The sequence below is a fragment of the Sinocyclocheilus grahami genome, unplaced genomic scaffold (genome assembly GCF_001515645.1).
Source record: "Sinocyclocheilus grahami isolate Dianchi unplaced genomic scaffold, SAMN03320097.WGS_v1.1 scaffold8.1, whole genome shotgun sequence".
NCBI classification, from domain to species: domain Eukaryota; kingdom Metazoa; phylum Chordata; class Actinopteri; order Cypriniformes; family Cyprinidae; genus Sinocyclocheilus; species Sinocyclocheilus grahami.
This window is the reverse complement of record NW_015505187.1, coordinates 2,714,742-2,733,860: the sequence shown is the minus strand read 5'-3', so window position 1 is coordinate 2,733,860 and position 19,119 is coordinate 2,714,742. Positions and strand designations below refer to the sequence as shown.

At 38.8% G+C, this 19,119-nt stretch overlaps 1 protein-coding gene across 2 annotated transcripts; it reads right to left on the bottom strand.

The window, feature by feature from the left end:
- Nucleotides 1–1,332: 1,332 nt before the first annotated feature.
- LOC107590609 (ras association domain-containing protein 8-like) lies at nt 1,333–16,816 on the bottom strand. Of its 2 annotated transcripts, none has more exons than XM_016279482.1 (5): nt 16,541–16,816; nt 6,968–7,150; nt 4,536–5,434; nt 3,342–3,471; nt 1,333–3,196 (listed from the first exon to the last, which is right to left on the bottom strand). In XM_016279482.1, the coding sequence occupies exons 2-5, from the start codon at nt 7,077–7,079 to the stop codon at nt 3,075–3,077; spliced, it is 1,263 nt and encodes a 420-aa protein (XP_016134968.1). In that variant the 5' UTR covers nt 7,080–7,150; nt 16,541–16,816; the 3' UTR covers nt 1,333–3,074. The 2 variants fall into 2 exon arrangements, with proteins under 2 accessions (XP_016134968.1, XP_016134960.1); XM_016279474.1 differs by having other exon boundaries at nt 6,968–7,147.
- Between the last annotated feature and the right edge of the window lie 2,303 nt (nt 16,817–19,119).

The window sequence follows — 19,119 nt, the reverse complement described above, 5'->3', positions numbered from 1 at the left end:
TACCTTTAAAAAAGGCTTCAAAAGTGTGTTTGCTGGATGTGTTTTGACTCTGTAATGAACAGAAAGAGCAATCTGTTCAAGGACAGAGGAAGTTAGTGTCGAGTTTTCTGACTCCAGTGAGGAAGAGGCATCTGGTAGTGTTGATATATGCAATCCTAATGCTTGCTGTCAGACTCTGTGCACATATTGAGCAGAGGTGAAAGTGATTGTTTATGTGGGATTTGATTCCTGGCATGCAGTGCTTCTTTTCTCAGCAGAACTCTCCACCTATGCACTGAAGGAGCCTGCAGTCATTGGATCTGAGTAAAATCCATCCAACAGGGCAAAATAACTGCCCCAGGCTACTCTCTGCATTCTCAGTGCCTGCAGCTAAGACTTCTGCTGGGAAGCCATTAGGGAAATCAAGGTGTTTGAACTTAGTCAGGTCTTTAACCAGCTGGACACACTCATTAAGCGGAGACTGGAACTGTTCTGATATTTTTAGAACCAGCTGTGTGGTTGCTTTTTGTAACTGTTGCCAGGCTAAATTAATCACTAAATCTGTTCTACCAAAAATTAGCTAAACACAGAATAACACAATTGACCTGTTGTGTAAGAATTTTGCTAAGCACACATAAACATATTTGTTCTAGGTTGCTGACTGCCACAACCTAAAAAAAAAAAAAAAAGACACCGTAAACAGCAATGCTTTATTCTAAATTTATTTCATATTTTACAGTGTTACTGCACCTTTTCCACTGATGGCATAAATCGTTTATGCTGCTCGATAAACGTCAACATACATCATTTCAATGTGTTTTCCAGGCATCTGACACTTCTCAAGAAGGATGTAGTTTAATTAACATAATTTGTTAAAAATAGAGCTGAATCGAAGTCTGTTGCTCAAAGGAATTTTGGTACTGCATTAAAAGGTTAAAACTCGCGATCCAGAGATATCAAACCATGATGCCATTTGATTTTAACAACTTTCAGCTGAGCTTAATATTTTAGTCACACCCGTGTGCCTAGCAGCAGGTGATAGAATGCACACTGTTAATTTCTAATGCACACACATCAGTCCCAAACCTCAAGCCTGTTACAATTGCACAGATATTTATACAGGCATTTAGCGCAGTCCATGTTACACCTTAATACAGCCCAGTTGAGTATTACACCTGTATTAAGTGCCATGGGTGGATCCTCAGACCCCTCACACAAGCTTAAAACTGAACATCAGTGCATGCAGCCTAACAATGCTAAAAAATAAAAATTTTCCTTTATTTTAGCTGTTTAGAGAATGCTGTGCAATTTTTTTTAATCTATGTTAAAAATAGTCCTCTTTGCTACTTATTGATATGTTGCTATATGCTATTTACAACTTTAGTTTTTGTTTTTTTTCAGTAAGGCATGCTTCTCAAATGTTTCCCTCGTCACACAGAGATGACATTGTTCTTCAAGTCATGCGCCATTCAGACAGTCGAATGCTCGTTTGCAAATCATCCGAGCACCAGTTCTGTGTGAAATCAACACACGACTACTCAATTACACTACTAAAATCCTCAATAAATGTAGAAGCAGATGGTTTTTGTTTTGAATGTATAGCATGATGTGCAGCGCTTTAAACCAAACCTGTTTTTTGTTTTACTAAAAAATAAAATGATTCAGTCATCCATGAAGATCATGTTAATACTGGCTTTTGGCAAAATAGTGTTTTTGGAAAAAAATATCAGTAAGCTAACCAGTTAACAAAAATATAAAAACAAATTCAGAAGCTACTACAGCAAATATAAATGAGTACTTATACACACTTCCAAGAGCTCCTTGCTTATGTCCATATTAAATGTAAAAATAAAGTCATTTTGCATCTGTGTGAATGTAGCTTTAAGGGAAGCAGATGCTACTACAGTTAAACAATTTAAAAAAAAATCATGTCATCAACAATATTTTGGAGCTGCTTCCCTTTACACACACACAATTACAAATCTTTACATTCATGCAGCTATTCATGACTTCCAGAACACTTTGGTTTGATAAGAAATAAAGTTCTAAAAAAGATTTGTTTAAAATATATGCAACTGATGTGATTTTTGCTAGTATGTGGGAAAAAAGACAACTCTAGATAAGGATTTTAGTGGGATCAGCTAAATAAAAAAATAAAACTAAATATTCAGTGTCAGAAATAAACATGCATTTATTGGCCAAAAAGGTTCACTGAAAGCTTAAGCAGAACACGTTGATCTAGGCCAGTCATTACGACTTGTGCGTAACTACATTGTACTTGCATAATTTAAAAGGCTTCCTTTTAAAATTAAGCTGTTCAGCACAAAACCAGGTTCCATTGCTTCATTTTAAAAGGTTCCAAATTTCACTTGCCACAAGCTGCTTTCATGCAAAAACACCTCTCTTACTCACTCTCACATGGTTTTAAAATATTGCATGCACCTGCTTTCCTGATTAGTGCAATCAAACGCAGAAAATTATTCTTCAGCTTTTAAGATTTCAGTAAAATTCCACAGCAGATGTGTTGGCCAATAAAGTGCAAACTAAGGCGAAACCCCACCCCTTACTATGAGCTTTCATCACGACTATGAGCCATAAAATATAAACTGCATAATTTATCATCCTCAACGATCTCTTTGCATCTCCTTAAAATTCCTTCTGCTTGCATAATCGCATCGTGTATGAGGTTTACGGAGATTCAGAAACATTCTAGAAATGAAAGACATCATGATGCTGCATTTTCTAACTTGCTCCAGAAGTTTGATGGATTGAACGAAGGCTGAGGCAGCATGTATTCATGTATTCAGTTCAGTAGTTGCCATGTTCAAGACATATTCAAAGCCTTACTGCGCTTTGGGTCCAGTGAAACTGAGCATACATTCAGCTGGAGATGTCTTTGTAGGATTTAGAGAAAGCACTGATTGGGTTGGATTAGTCAAACAGCCATCAAGACGAAGCAATCATCACCGTAAAAAAAACACTCGCTGTTTGTTGATGAATCTGTAGAGCAAACAACAGATACCTCTGTAATTCTAGGGATTATGAGTCATGTGGGAAGTGCAGACTGTGTTTAAATGTTGATGCCCAGTGCAAAATCAGACATAGATGCCTTCTGGGTTAAAGGTCGTGTTCAGCGGGCTCTGCAGAGCTCGTAGGTCAGCAGGAAGTTGTCGAGCTGATCCAAGCCGCTTCAGAGATCCAGACTGATTTTCTGACTCTACAGAGATAAAACAAAGAGTGACTTTACTTGTAAAGAACTCTTTAAAATGGACACATTGTGCTTTAGAATTTAGAAACATACGTTACAGGTTGGTTACATTAGGTTAAATGAAGAACAAAACAGACAATATCTATGTTTATACCTGTGTTAGCTTCCTCCTCACCAGGGTCTGCTGGTAGAACTGTTACTTTGGTGCCAGTCTGTTGAATAAACTGTTGAAGGTTCACCTGCCTCAGTTCCTTAGTTAACTGTTCCAGCTCCTGCTCTCTCTCCTAAATGAAACAATCAAAATTGAAAAATTTTCACACTTTTTTTAAAGAAAGAGGAGGGCCAAAAGAGTATGCTCCAAAACCTGCCGTACTATAATTTGTTACTTTAACAGTTCAGATATAATTTAGTGCTAGAATTTAATACAAGTGTATCTGTGTTATGTTACGTAATGTTCCTGGTGAATGCAAACTGTACTGGGACATATCCTGCTCCTTCACTTCATCTGTAAGCTCTGGCAAAGATCTTTTACATAATATCCGTGACCATTACCCTCCACTCCCACCCAGCTCCCTTAACATGCTGCAAAGCCGATTAGTAGCATTGTTGGAACTTAAGGCCAAAGAGTCCAAAACAAAGCAGCTGCAGATCACAAGGTTTCAGCAAAGCCACGCTTGTACTGCATGGAACAAAGCACTGGCTATTCATTAGTACTTTGCTTCATAGGTTGTTTTGACACTTGGTTAGAGAACACTGGATTTACTACCAAAACTTTATATGCACAGAACAGCACTTAAGTATATCTATCATGGATGCAATGCAAGAGATGCAAAGATTGAAAGAACAGCTATGACAGGATTGTCCAATCCTGCTCCTGGAGGGCCAATGTCCTGCAGAGTTTAGCTCCAACCTGCACCAACACACTTGCCTTGAAGTTTTTAATGATCCTGAAGACCTGGTTCAGGTGTGTTTGATTAGGATTTAAGATAAACTTCGTAAGATAGTGGTTCTACAGGATTAGGAAAGGACAGCCCTGAGCTATAAATCTTTAAGAAATACATATACTATGTCATCTCTGCATGCTCCCCAAGTCATCAACAGTGATTCACTTCTGAAATTTTGTACAAATTGCTTTCATACCAACTGTGAACCATACTTGAATACTTGGTTTGCTGTTGTGCACCTGATTTTGGACAGCTTTACACTAACCAAATCGACAAGACTCACTCATGTCAAAGTAGATCTGGTCCACCCCAAAGGATTTACTTGTGAAAGCAACCTCAGTCAATTCTGATCACTTTAAACTGTTAGTCTAAGTAAATTGTGATCTTCCTTCAGGTGATCTCACCTGTAGCCTGATGTTCGACTGCCCAAGTGAGAGCTCCACAGCTCTACAGCTGCTCTCCAGTCTTGCAGCCTGCTGCACCTGTATGTCTAGCTCGGCACGAGCCTTGTCCAGTCGCGACCGGACTTCCATTTCATCCGCTAGCCGCGTCTCCATCAGCTCTTGTTGCAGGCGCTCTGCCTCCAGTCCTGCTTCCATGCACTGAATACGTGCCAGGTACTCTCCCAGCTGCTCCTCGCACTCCTGTACACGGCTGCGCAGTTCCTGCAGCTGCTCACGAAGTTGCCTCTCATTGTCCTGTTCAATCTTCAACTCATTCTCCCAGAATTCATGCTCCTTCATCTCCGCCTCATTCCTGCGGACCTGCTGCTCTAGTTTGACCAGCTCCTCTTCTTCTTCCTCCGTCAACTGCTGCTGCAACTCAGTCTCGCATCGTTGCAGTTTCTGCTGTAGGATGTGCAACTTGTCCTTCTGCAACTGCACCAGGCGGGACAGCTCCTGTGTAGGGGCCGGAGTGCTGCTGCGGTTTGTATTTACCACTCTCTGTTTGGTCTCACCTTCACGATTCTTCCCGAAGATCTCAAGTAACCCCTTTGCACCACCGGTGAAAGTGAGGGACTTGCGTTTTGGTTCACGTCGTTTGAGGGAACGGTCGTTGGCTGTGGGGCGGAGCTTTGCCATGGGAGGGAGACTTTGGCGGTATAAGCTGCGCTCTGGGGCTCTTGCAGAGGTGTCTGAGGTAGGGCGCTCACTCAGAGATGGGCCTGTACGTTGAAGCACCAACTGCACATCACTAGCGTACTGACCCCACTTATTCAGAGAAACTACAGGATTCTCATGGGGCGCCAGGTGCCTCTCTGTCTCGCGCCATTTTTCAATCAGCGTGTAGCGACCTGTCCGCCCTGTATGACAATATTTTTACATTAGCAATTTGAAGTGCAATTTCTGCATTAGCGTAAAAAATCTGAATTGCAAAAACAATGGTTGTATTCAAACAAGTTTCCCAAACATTCCTCCAATCTGTCATTAGTCAGCCAAACAAGTAGTCCCGCCCCAAAATCAGGCCACCGGTTGAGCCTCTGTTGCTTTGTCAGGATATTCAAACAAACACATGTTTATTGGCTGAGCCATATCTTTTACGCTCTTAGAGAGTGAACCTATCACTGACTTGCATATAGTTGATAGGACAAAAGCCTTGTTCAGACTGTCAGTTTAAATCCGATTTAGTGCATATCTGTTTGCAATCTGATCTAGACAACTGACTGTCCACACAGTGTATCGAACCGTTCATATCAATATGTGTGTCCAGAAGCGCCGTTTCATTTTACGGAATGTGCGTTGGTTTCTATGGCAATGCCACTGCATTGTTATGCCTACACTAAAAACAACAATAACAACAGTACAGTTTGCAAAACAGATGTTGTCTTACGACATTACTATGTTGCTATCACGCAGCTTTATATTTCATCTTATGAGGCAGTGGCAGAAATGCAGGAATCTGGAATGTGCGATTTTATTCTGTGCTGCCATCTCTGCTGGTTTCAAAACTCAAAACTAGCAGTAAATTGTATTTTTCCGCATGACTTGCACTTTGCAACAACACAAGCTTGTTTCTGCAAAGACATTAAGCATGTTTTCTACAAAAAACGTCTGACATGTTTACGTTTTATGTGGCATGCGCTAAATCCGATCTGACCCGTCAGACTAAAACGGATTTCCAGGAATGCAATTTGAATATGAATCCAAACCACGTATGAATGTAGCTCAAAGCGGATTAGCAAAAATGTCATGTAGTTTGTTGCCATTCAGAATATATATATATATATATATATATATATATATATATGATCGGATTTCAATAAGATTTGCACAAAAATTTTGTCTGACAGCCTGAACGAGGCATAAAATACTTTAACATTACACTACACTACATACTTTGACTTTAATAAAACTGTGTATGGCTAAACAGAGTAGCAAGCAGACATACAAGCTCATGACGACAAAAAGATTTAACTTTCCAAAGGAAATTCATCCGACATTCCCCAGAGACCAGGCGCCTCAGTAGCACAGAGATTGCACTTATTCATGAAATAATGGTCTAATTTTTTCTAGTATGGGGTGATAGGGTCGAACTCTGAGACTAGAAGGGACAATACTGCATTTCACTGCTCCCATCTCTGATCTCAAAGAGGGCTTGTTGTCAAGGAGACAACCATAGTGAGGGTTATGTTGCGTAAAAAACAGTGGAAGGGAAGAACAAAGGAGGAGGGAGCTTGGAAGGGAACATGCCAAAAACAAAAACAAAACAAAAAAAAGTTCTGTTAAAAATGGTACCATTGTGTAACAAGTTATCAGATTGTGTTTTGAGCATGCAAAAGTGACCAAAACCCTGTTTGGATCTCGATGATTAGGGTACAATGTGTTTAGTGTCTCACCTATTGCTTGGGCCAAAGCGATAACAACCTCTTGACATGTGGTGACTTCTGTGACCCCGCAGACGATGCGCTGCACTCCATCCACCCATACCTTCAGCTCCATGCCTCTCATCTGGATGTCATTCCTCACCTCTGCAGGCACCCGTTGCAAGCTCTCTGGTCTGCATGCCGCACTTATCACTGCTTGAAAGACCAAATAACTGTTTGTGCTAATTCCGCTTACATAAGGAATGGTTTAATCATAAATACCTCTCTGTATTCTTCAATAACAGTGACCTTACTAGCACTTGGTTCTTTATGATACTCCATCCATAGTGTCAGTCTGGCAGATGGCATCTTTAGTTCCTCGTGAAGGGAGGGTTTGGGTGCTGCAGTGCTAAAGTTTTACTCCCAGCTTGCTCACACAAGCCCTGATCTGTTATTATCCTCAAATCCGGCTCGCAAATCAATTTTCACTGTGGTTTGGCCTTTTGTTATCCTGTTGTTCTCTTAAGGATTGTGGCTAGTTGATGGACATCCTGTTTTTACCTACCCCACCACTTTATTCTGCCTGTCTGACTTGATTAAATTATTATTATTGTTTTGATTTAACAGTCTGATAGGAGTGAATTCATTCGTTTACATCAACTCACTTATATGTATCAGTGCTATGTATAGTCAGAATAGACAGTTGGAAAAAAAAAACTATTCAACTGCCCCCAATGGAGAACACTCTTAGCTAGGTATTTTGAGATTAAGACCCATACACAAATACCACACAGAATATATATTTAAAGCTCTCAATTTTAGATGTGTTGTCAGATAAATGTTATTTTTTGTTGTGCAAGTTTTATTTACTTCATTTTATTGTTAAGGAAAACTTTAGTATAGACTGATGCTTGTCCTCTGTGGTAGTGTACTGAGTGATCAGAGTGATTTATTTAGCCATGAACCACTCAAGCAGAAGAACTGGTCCAAACAGGCCTGTGTGAACAGTATGGATGGCGCCCACTCCCATGAGACACACTCATAAAGGATAAGTGAGATGAGCTGTACACCCTTGACAGGTAATAAGTCTAATAAGTGTGTGTTGTGAAGAGAGACAGTCCTCTGTTTGTCTCTCATTCTGTCTGTCTCCAGGAGTGTTTGGGCTGCTGAAATCTGAAGTGGTCTCTGATGGGCAGTGGGAAATATCTTGATATGCCATCTAACACCCAGCTGATATCCATGATAACTGGATATCAGCATAGTGCAATCAGTATGTCAACACTATGCAAATACAGTTTCAGCAAACCCCTAACCCTAATTATTAGACAGTTGGAAAAAAAAAAACTATTCAACTGCCCCCAATGGAGAACACTCTTAGCTAGGTATTTTGAGATTAAGACCCTTGCATTAAAAGATAAATTAAACAAAGCATACACAAATACCACACAGAATATATATTTAAAGCTCTCAATTTTAGATGTGTTGTCAGATAAATGTTATTTTTTGTTGTGCAAGTTTTATTTACTTCATTTTATTGTTAAGGAAAACTTTAGTATAGACTGATGCTTGTCCTCTGTGGTAGTGTACTGAGTGATCAGAGTGATTTATTTAGCCATGAACCACTCAAGCAGAAGAACTGGTCCAAACAGGCCTGTGTGAACAGTATGGATGGCGCCCACTCCCATGAGACACACTCATAAAGGATAAGTGAGATGAGCTGTACACCCTTGACAGGTAATAAGTCTTTCAGTGTGTGTGTGTTGTGAAGAGAGAAAGTCCTCTGTTTGTCTCTCATTCCCTCTGTCTCCAGGAGTGTTTGGGCTGCTGAAATCTGAAGTGGCCTCTGATGGGAAGTGGGCAATATCTTGATATGCCATCTCACACCCAGCTGATATGCATGATGGATATCTGTATCTGCATATGTCAACACTACGGAAATACAGTTTTAGCAAAGCCCTAAGTATTAAATTCCGGCACAGAAATCATCCCTAAATTTGTGCCATGGATATTGTAATACCTCACATTATGAAACCAGTTGAGGAAGGGTGCGATATGATGTTTTAAAGTTGTAAAGTAAAGACAGTATCGACAGATCTCTTCTTCCTTATTGTGATGTACATAGCAGTGAAACGAATCGAAAAGGGGAAAAAAAGAAGGTCGGGGACTTGGTTCTGCCCATCAGTTGCTGATTGAATGGAGGCAGTTCTGAATGCAAGCTTGTAGTCTGTCGTATAAAAAAAGCGGGTTTAAGTAAACTAAATGGTTGTAGATGGCCAGCCAATGTGAATCATTCTCAATAAGATGAATAAGATACATTTACAAAATAAGGTACATTTCCATTTCATGTCAACTTTAAATGATTAGATTACCAATTTTGGGAAATCCCAAATTGAAGGAGGTATCCAAGCAAGAATAACAGAGACAGAGGGTTGGGTTCTTTTCACTTGTGCCAGTACGCAACCATCTATAGCAACCACAAGGAACACCCTAGTTACCACCTTGAAAAGCACTTAAAACTACTTAGAACTGCTTGGAAACCACCCACAACATCCTAGATTTTGCATGGGCAAGCATCACTCACATTTTCTAAATATCTTGTTTTAATTATGTCCTGGTGTGTGTTTTGATACTCTGATATCATGTTCTAATCAGTCTTTCTTGGGCAGAGACCTCAGGCCAGGAAGTGTAATCATTCACTTCTGCTTTAGAAATCTCTCATGAGCTTGTTAGTTCAGTCCAGTCCTACCCGTTCAGCAAAGCAGCATACAGTTGTTTTCTTGTATGTTTTAAACACTGCATCAAGCCCTACCCTCCAACAATATTATGTGTCAGCTGCAGAATCTGTGTTTAACTGTATATACATGATACAGGCATCTGCCCCAGACGAGCTTCGGCTCCATGACCTGGGGCTAAATTTAACGAACTCAAGGCTTTGGCGGCCTGTCAGTATAAGGTACAGCCAAGACAGCTGCTAAAGGAGACGTAATGCATCTAAACTCACATTCCAGTCGACTCACGTCTGACGTCTGTAAACACAGATCAGCACAGCACATATGGCTGTATGCTACAGTAACCCCATCGGGTGTAACGGTCCCTGCATGCTGTAGCACTCTCACATGCTCTGTCATGTCAATGATGTCCATTCTGCTATACTAACTCAGGGCTGTTGAATATAACAGTTTATTAAAGTTTATAAAACTACTCAGGCTAGCTGTCATATTTGTTGACACAAAACTAAGAGGTGAGGGCTGGCAGTACACTCCATTTAATATGTTGTTTTGTTGTAAAATGTAGTGTTTATTGTTTATTCAGCAAAATTTGTCTCAGATTAAACATGGTGTCTACCTTGACTAGGGTCAGTACAACATATTCCAGATCTTTCAACAGGTCTGCTTTTGAGATGAAAAATGTTGTCTAGCATTTCACTCGCTGTAATTCTTGGAGTTTTATCTACAGCACTTGAAAAACTCCTCAGGACCCTAACGGCGTGTGTGGACTGTAGTGGGGGGCTGTTCTAACAAGGGTCCAGACAAACACAAAGGTCCGCTGGAGAGACGCCCACCCCTGCATGCCTCACAGTATGACTGGACACAAACAATCCATCTCCATAGTGATGCTTTCACAGCTTTGTGAATTTCTCACATGGCCGGCTGCTTGGGAACTAACAAACACAAGCAATTAAGGAACAATCTCTTTATTTTAACTTTTGTCCATGTTCCACTGTAAAACTTTGTCCTGTCAGGGGTTCCCAGCTGAACAACGCACCAATGAGTCACAAACTGACACTGAATTGAACCCATTTAAAATGAAATTGTTTGTCAGTAGAGTATCTGTTGAGGATGAGAAACCCTGAGTACGATTCATTAACTCAAAGTAACTTCAATCTGAGGCGAATATGTCACAGTAATTGGCTTTATCACATACAATGTGGGGGAAGGAATGCTGGATATATGCATACCTTGCAGGTCAACACAAAGTTTATATAGTTATTTGAACCAAATTAAAATTCTGCTTTTGAGCAAGAGAGAGCTCAGTCTTGTTTCTCTCTAAAACATTTTCCTTCGGCATTCCTTGTTAATACAAGAATTATGTTTAATCAACCCTTTGTGTTTTCTTTAGATAGTTTGACAGGCATTGCTAGTGACCTTTGCCATTGCATGGGCATTTAAACAATATAAAACTAGATTTTTACATTTTCTAAAAGCTTGTCCATAGAAAAAAAAACCTCACCAACATAATACCAGGGTTTTGTAGTTATTCTAGTGCACTACTATATGGTATAAAGTGTTCAGAGTGGTTTTTAATGTTTTTCTGTGTTTATTAGGGTGTTCTGGTTGGTTTCAATGTTGTTGCTTACAGGCCCAGATCACACCTTAAAGGGATAGTTCACCCAAAAATGAAAATACTGTCATAATTTACTCACCCTCATGTCGTTCCAAACCTGCAAGACCTTCCATTCATCTTCAGAAAACAAAGATATTTTTGATATCTTTATTTTGATATATATTTTTGACAGACAATAGACAGCAATGCAACTGACATGTTCAAGGCCCAGAAAGGTAGTAAGGACATCGTTAAAATAGTCCATGTGACATCAGTAGTTCAACCTTAATGTTATGAAGCTTCGAGAATACTTTTTGTGCACAAAGAAAACAAAAATAATGACTTTATTCAACAATTTCTTCTCTTTTGTGTCAGTCTTTGACGCATATTCACAAGAGTACCACGGCGCATGCATGTGGTGCTGCTGATGTGGGAGCTGGGGGCTCTCGGATTTCATCAAAAATATCTTATTTATATGTGTCCTGAAGATGAACAAAAGGTCTTACGGGTTTGGAACGACATGAGGGTGAGTAATTAATGACAGATTTTATTTTTTGTGCGAACTATCCTTTTAAGTATGTTTGATATTCTGGCTCCTAGAAATGACTGGTGTTCTTCCTTCAGTGAAAGACAAGTCTGTGTTAATTTCGCCATATTTATCTTCTACCAATCTGAACGCTTAGTCAAGTAATAGCACACCTCTCCGCAACACAATTTGAGGTGTCACTGAAAGCACCAATTATTTAGTTGTTTGGTCACCAATCATTTGTTGTTGTTCTGTCTTATCCGTTTCTTTTTAGACAGTAAAACAACAGTCTAGGCAGCGTTGCCACTTTGCAGACAAACTAATTAGTGCAAAATAAGCTGAACATACAGAGTATGTGCAGTTAGAAAAATTGTGTATGCGTGCAGTATCTATACTATGCTGATTATAAAATTAATTGCATATTGTGCAGTGCACATACCCTAACCTTCATGTAAACAGTCATTATTTTCTTATTGCACAGCAGACAAACCCCTTCATTTCCTTGAGTTGGACAGTGTGGGTTCAAAAGTGGGAAGTGAACTGTCTGTGAACTGTCTTGTGTCCTGTGGTTACACACATACTGTATGCACAGACCAAACATTTTTGGCATTTTATAAACAAACAATGTGTTGAACTGGAAATCGGTGGGTGCAGACCTCGTCTGCCTACTAGTACCCCATCAAAAGTATAGAACAGCTTTCTGCAGCCTACATAAGATCCTGATCTGCATTGCCATGCATTTATGATCATGCATTTATTCATGATATTACATGTACATCTGTCAGCACAGTTCTGTCTCACTGCCTCTGTACTGTTGTCTACTCCGTCCGCCTTCACTCAGCTCTCTATTGCTTTCTCCTCCCTTCATTGGTAGGTCTTGCTCTGGAGTTATTTAGCACGCTGATGATATCCACGGTCAGCAGATTTGATCAGTGGGTGTTTGATGAGCCAGCTGTTGTCATATAAGACTGTGTGTAATGAGTGGCTGAGGCATGTGTAATCGGTTGTGAGTGAGTCATTTCTATGAATGAGGCATGTGTAAACAGATCTATAAGTGAGGCAGAGGAAGGTGGTGTCCGAAAGCTAAAAAATACACATACAAATCCTGTGCTGCACAATATCCTGAGGCGAATATGTCACAGTAATTGGCTTTATCACATACAATGTGGGGGAAGGAATGCTGGATATATGCATACCTTGCAGGTCAACACAAAGTTTATATAGTTATTTGAACCAAATTAAAATTCTGCTTTTGAGCAAGAGAGAGCTCAGTCTTGTTTCTCTCTAAAACATTTTCCTTCGGCATTCCTTGTTAATACAAGAATTATGTTTAATCAACCCTTTGTGTTTTCTTTAGATAGTTTGACAGGCATTGCTAGTGACCTTTGCCATTGCATGGGCATTTAAACAATATAAAACTAGATTTTTACATTTTCTAAAAGCTTGTCCATAGAAAAAAAAACCTCACCAACATAATACCAGGGTTTTGTAGTTATTCTAGTGCACTACTATATGGTATAAAGTGTTCAGAGTGGTTTTTAATGTTTTTCTGTGTTTATTAGGGTGTTCTGGTTGGTTTCAATGTTGTTGCTTACAGGCCCAGATCACACCTTAAAGGGATAGTTCACCCAAAAATGAAAATACTGTCATAATTTACTCACCCTCATGTCGTTCCAAACCTGCAAGACCTTCCATTCATCTTCAGAAAACAAAGATATTTTTGATATCTTTATTTTGATATATATTTTTGACAGACAATAGACAGCAATGCAACTGACATGTTCAAGGCCCAGAAAGGTAGTAAGGACATCGTTAAAATAGTCCATGTGACATCAGTAGTTCAACCTTAATGTTATGAAGCTTCGAGAATACTTTTTGTGCACAAAGAAAACAAAAATAATGACTTTATTCAACAATTTCTTCTCTTTTGTGTCAGTCTTTGACGCATATTCACAAGAGTACCACGGCGCATGCATGTGGTGCTGCTGATGTGGGAGCTGGGGGCTCTCGGATTTCATCAAAAATATCTTATTTATATGTGTCCTGAAGATGAACAAAAGGTCTTACGGGGTTGGAACGACATGAGGGTGAGTAATTAATGACAGATTTTATTTTTTGTGCGAACTATCCTTTTAAGTATGTTTGATATTCTGGCTCCTAGAAATGACTGGTGTTCTTCCTTCAGTGAAAGACAAGTCTGTGTTAATTTCGCCATATTTATCTTCTACCAATCTGAACGCTTAGTCAAGTAATAGCACACCTCTCCGCAACACAATTTGAGGTGTCACTGAAAGCACCAATTATTTAGTTGTTTGGTCACCAATCATTTGTTGTTGTTCTGTCTTATCCGTTTCTTTTTAGACAGTAAAACAACAGTCTAGGCAGCGTTGCCACTTTGCAGACAAACTAATTAGTGCAAAATAAGCTGAACATACAGAGTATGTGCAGTTAGAAAAATTGTGTATGCGTGCAGTATCTATACTATGCTGATTATAAAATTAATTGCATATTGTGCAGTGCACATACCCTAACCTTCATGTAAACAGTCATTATTTTCTTATTGCACAGCAGACAAACCCCTTCATTTCCTTGAGTTGGACAGTGTGGGTTCAAAAGTGGGAAGTGAACTGTCTGTGAACTGTCTTGTGTCCTGTGGTTACACACATACTGTATGCACAGACCAAACATTTTTGGCATTTTATAAACAAACAATGTGTTGAACTGGAAATCGGTGGGTGCAGACCTCGTCTGCCTACTAGTACCCCATCAAAAGTATAGAACAGCTTTCTGCAGCCTACATAAGATCCTGATCTGCATTGCCATGCATTTATGATCATGCATTTATTCATGATATTACATGTACATCTGTCAGCACAGTTCTGTCTCACTGCCTCTGTACTGTTGTCTACTCCGTCCGCCTTCACTCAGCTCTCTATTGCTTTCTCCTCCCTTCATTGGTAGGTCTTGCTCTGGAGTTATTTAGCACGCTGATGATATCCACGGTCAGCAGATTTGATCAGTGGGTGTTTGATGAGCCAGCTGTTGTCATATAAGACTGTGTGTAATGAGTGGCTGAGGCATGTGTAATCGGTTGTGAGTGAGTCATTTCTATGAATGAGGCATGTGTAAACAGATCTATAAGTGAGGCAGAGGAAGGTGGTGTCCGAAAGCTAAAAAATACACATACAAATCCTGTGCTGCACAATATCCTGACTACTAAGATGACTCTGTCTGGTCTATTTTTGATGGGTCTTGCCCTGCCTGCTGCGTCTGAAGGAGTGGTTGGAAGCTGTATGTTGAAAATGAACTAACGTACTAAAAATTTCAACTAACAGTTCAATTTTGACCAAGAAATAAGCAATGTGTTCATTAAATATTCGCTTGGTTATTTGTTCTAGATCATCATATGTGATAATAAGATGCCTCTTGAAGTTGGTCTTGAGCCCGTTTCCCTAACAGACAACAGTTTTAGTAAGAAGGCACCCTTTGGTTTCACACACAAAATTTGAAATGAGGGGTGAATTTATCATAATTGTCAGTAAAATTGAGAGAGTGGACATGGAGAAAAATCTGATGCAGTTAAACAGAAATTCAAACCTGTTGCAAAGCACATTACCTTAATAACAAAGGCAACAGTTTGGCCTCTACTGCATATTCTTGTGTAAGTTCTGATAGTCGGTTTATGTAATCAAATCAGCTTAACAAAAACAGTCTTATCTATTAATAAGAGTGCATATAACTTTGCAGTTTGTATGACATTAAGTAAACTTCAAAGGTGTTGGAGCCAGAGTTATGTTCAGTTCATAACTTTATATAATGCCTAATTCATTATACAATGTAATTTACTACCCACCTTATTTTTAACATAAGAGCAGGTGTGGCATTTTTAACTTTTCATCAGCCACTTCTAGTTGTTTTAGGTGTACAAAAAGAGTCTGTTATGCAGCTTGATGTTGCAAATGAGTATTTTTTATTTTATTGTTTTATTATCAATATCCTACATTTATTTATTACTGCACTTTGTTAGTGTTTTAGTTATTTACAAATAGAAGCTAGTGAATCAGAAGTCTCACACAATCACAAAACATTACTATTTGTATGCATTTCAATAATTGCATTGTCAGGAAAATTTGATTCAAATATTTTCACACATTCATATTTCAATATACACTACCAATCTGATGAACATTAAGTGAGGGCTGGTTGTGGCACTTTTGCTCCAGTGAATGTTTTACTAAAGGTAGATGAAAATACACAATAGAGGGGCATGTTGTAAACTATATGCTGTAAGTCACAATGGACCCTAAATAGCTTAACGTGTTTTGATTCAAAACCTTATGAATAATCAGAAACAACCACTGTGACAATTAGCCCTAGTCTCCCTTATAATGTCTAATAATGACTCATTAATTAAACATACTATAAAGCCTTAGTGTTTATGGGATGCAGACAGTGCTGTATGTTCGTAAGTTTAGGAGGGGCTGCAGGCCTGCTGCTGATCTGGTGGAAAACACTGACCATCACACTGTCATGAACCGCGTTGAAACGCATATCAGTAGATCTGGGCTGCTGATAAAAGCCCTGCCATTGACTGCACACAGTATCGTGTCATGCGTCTGTTCTCCTGCGCCTTCATGTAACGCGTCCCGTCGCAATTATTTCAAGATGCCCCATGAAAGCACATTAAATACATGTCGCCCATCTCTCGGGCTTTCACGACGGTCCAAAACACGGTTTATTTAATATAATTTCTGTACCTGCGTGTGTCTGCAGTCCCAGACCGCCACAATCCTCAGTCCGGGTCTGTTACTTCGCTCCGCCAGAGAACCCAGATTTAAGCAGATGGTGTGGTTTTCCTTTTAATGTTTCGTAAAGACGCCCTTCGTCCGATGTCCGTAAATGTAGTCCGGTTGAGGTCCGTTAGGAGGGTCCGCTCGCTGAAGTTCAGTCAGTGTGGCCCGTTACATCAGCAGCAGCGGCAGTAAAAACAGTGCGCGGGACACCGCAAGGCATCATGGAGCGAGCACTTTAAAGCTGCACAGCCCACACTGAACAAGCCTGCTCAGTCACACACACACACACACACACACACACACTGCATGTACCGCACGTTTAGGGGTTATTTGGCAAAGTCTGGATTTTATTAATGTAACAAATTGTTAATGCTTTCACATCTTTTATCAATTAATTATTCATTATCGATATAGCCTAGCCTATACTATTTATTAATAAGTGCATTGAGCATGATATGAATGAATCACACTCATTTCTACTTGTTTGATGTGCATTTATTAACTGTTAAGTATCATACAACGCTCATTTAGTTTAATATGTTTTTTCATTTTAATATATAGTTAATTAAATGAACAAATTCCTCGGTTTATTTATATATTTAAATAAGCTGTTCCTTGACTTTTGAAACATGAGAAAGGTTTTTGTGTGTGTCTCACTTTAGAATTCTTATAGTGTGTGTGTGTGTGTGTGTGTTTGTGTGTGTGACTAGAATTCTTATAGTTGCTCCATTTTGCTGAAATACTAATGCATTAAATCTCTTGAAATTACTTGAAGTTTATTTACTTTTCTGCTTAGCAATAGGCTACTGAGATTAAATTATTGCAGAAAGTACATTGAATTGCAGAAAACAACATAAATACAAAATACCAGAAAAGTATCAAAACAAATATTCAAAACATTTTCAATAATACTATAATAATTATACTATTTTAATTATATGCACATATATACATATACATCTGTCCATACATAGACAAAATATACATCCATTCACACACACACACACACACACATACAATAAAAAAATAAAATAAAATTGTGGAAAAATTGTCATACAAGTGCAAATGCAAAAAGGACCCTAAACATACACATTTTATTAATTGAACAATCTAATACCAAAAGGAATGGTAGAACTAGCACAACGTTACTTGCAATAAATATTTATTAATCATCCTTAATTTTATATATATATTTGGCCTATTATTTGCAGGTAACAAAATGTATTATTTTATTTAAAAAATGTATGATTTATATAATGTTTTAATAAAAGCATGTGCTGAGTGTCATTGCTCTAGCTTGCCTTGTTTGTGATTGCAGAGATTTACTGCATTTAACCTGACTTGTTGTTATTATTAACCCTGGCCTCCCCTATTATAACTTAACAAAATGGTGCCATGGAACATGTTAAATAACACCAACAGAGCAAAAGTTGATCTTTGACTGTGCTCTTAACTCATTTTAGTAATAATATCTCATAACAATAACAAACATGATATGTTAGTAATGTATATCATGCCAAATGCATTACTGTGCTGCATTTACCTGCAGTGTACTTGTAGCCCTGATTACTGTGGATCAGTTGTTAAAAAAAAAAAGAATCTTCTTTAATGTACTTTTACCCAGAATTTACCTTGAAAAGGAGAGACACTTTTTGACCACTCACATCAGAGTGCATTGTAAATGTGTCCATGTGGAGAAATTGTCATAAAGCTCAAAATAGTGGATTAGTCTGTGCACTAAATGCCTGGATGAGGTCTGTTTATCATGTGAAATCTGTCCAGCCTATGATGAGATTATCCACGCAGAAATCTGTGATCTATTAGTGTGTGTTCACATGGCCTGCAATCTGTTTCTCATAGAAACCTTCTGCTGACCTGCTTCCTCTAACACAAGTGTTCTGTGAGGATATTGAACAACATAACTTAGACATGAGGTGAAGCAAATATCCATAGACTGAAAATACTAGTCAGATGTGAGACTACAACATGTCACATTTTTCATTATTGTAAAATATGAATGTGTTTTTCAATGGTATATAATACTTAACATTTCTAAATAAAAAAAATCTGTAATCTGTAAAGTCTGTAATCTCTGTAAAATAATTAAAATGAGCTTTCTTTTAATTATAAACGGCTGTTTGGTTCCACCACACCAGCGTTGAGAAAAGTAACAGGTAGCGCGTAACAAACTAGTATCAATCTGGGACACTTAGGCATTAAGAGCAGAAGCCTCCTGAAAGCACCAACCCAACCCAAGCACTTTAAAGCTGCACAGCCCACACTGAACAAGCCTGCTCAGTCACACACACACACACACACACACACACACAGTGCATGTACCGCACGTTTAGGGGTTATTTGGCTTATTTGGTTATTTATAAGTCTGTGGATTTTATTAATGTAACAAATTGTTAACGCTTTCACATCTTTAACCAATTAACTATTCATTATTGATATATTGCCTACGCTAGCCTATACTATTTATTAATAAGTGCATTGAGCATGATATGAATGAATCACACCCATTTCTATTCGTTTGATGT

Excerpts from the sequence above, each read along its gene's own strand:
- LOC107590609 (XM_016279482.1), bottom strand. The coding sequence starts at position 7,079 with ATGAGAGGCATGGAGCTGAAGGTATGGGTGGATGGAGTGCAGCGCATC. Across the intron at positions 3,472-4,535 it reads AGTCGAACATCAGGCTACAG|GAGAGAGAGCAGGAGCTGGA; the intron begins GTGAGATCACCT and ends TGTTTCATTTAG. Across the intron at positions 3,197-3,341 it reads TGAGGAGGAAGCTAACACAG|AGTCAGAAAATCAGTCTGGA; the intron begins GTATAAACATAG and ends TTATCTCTGTAG.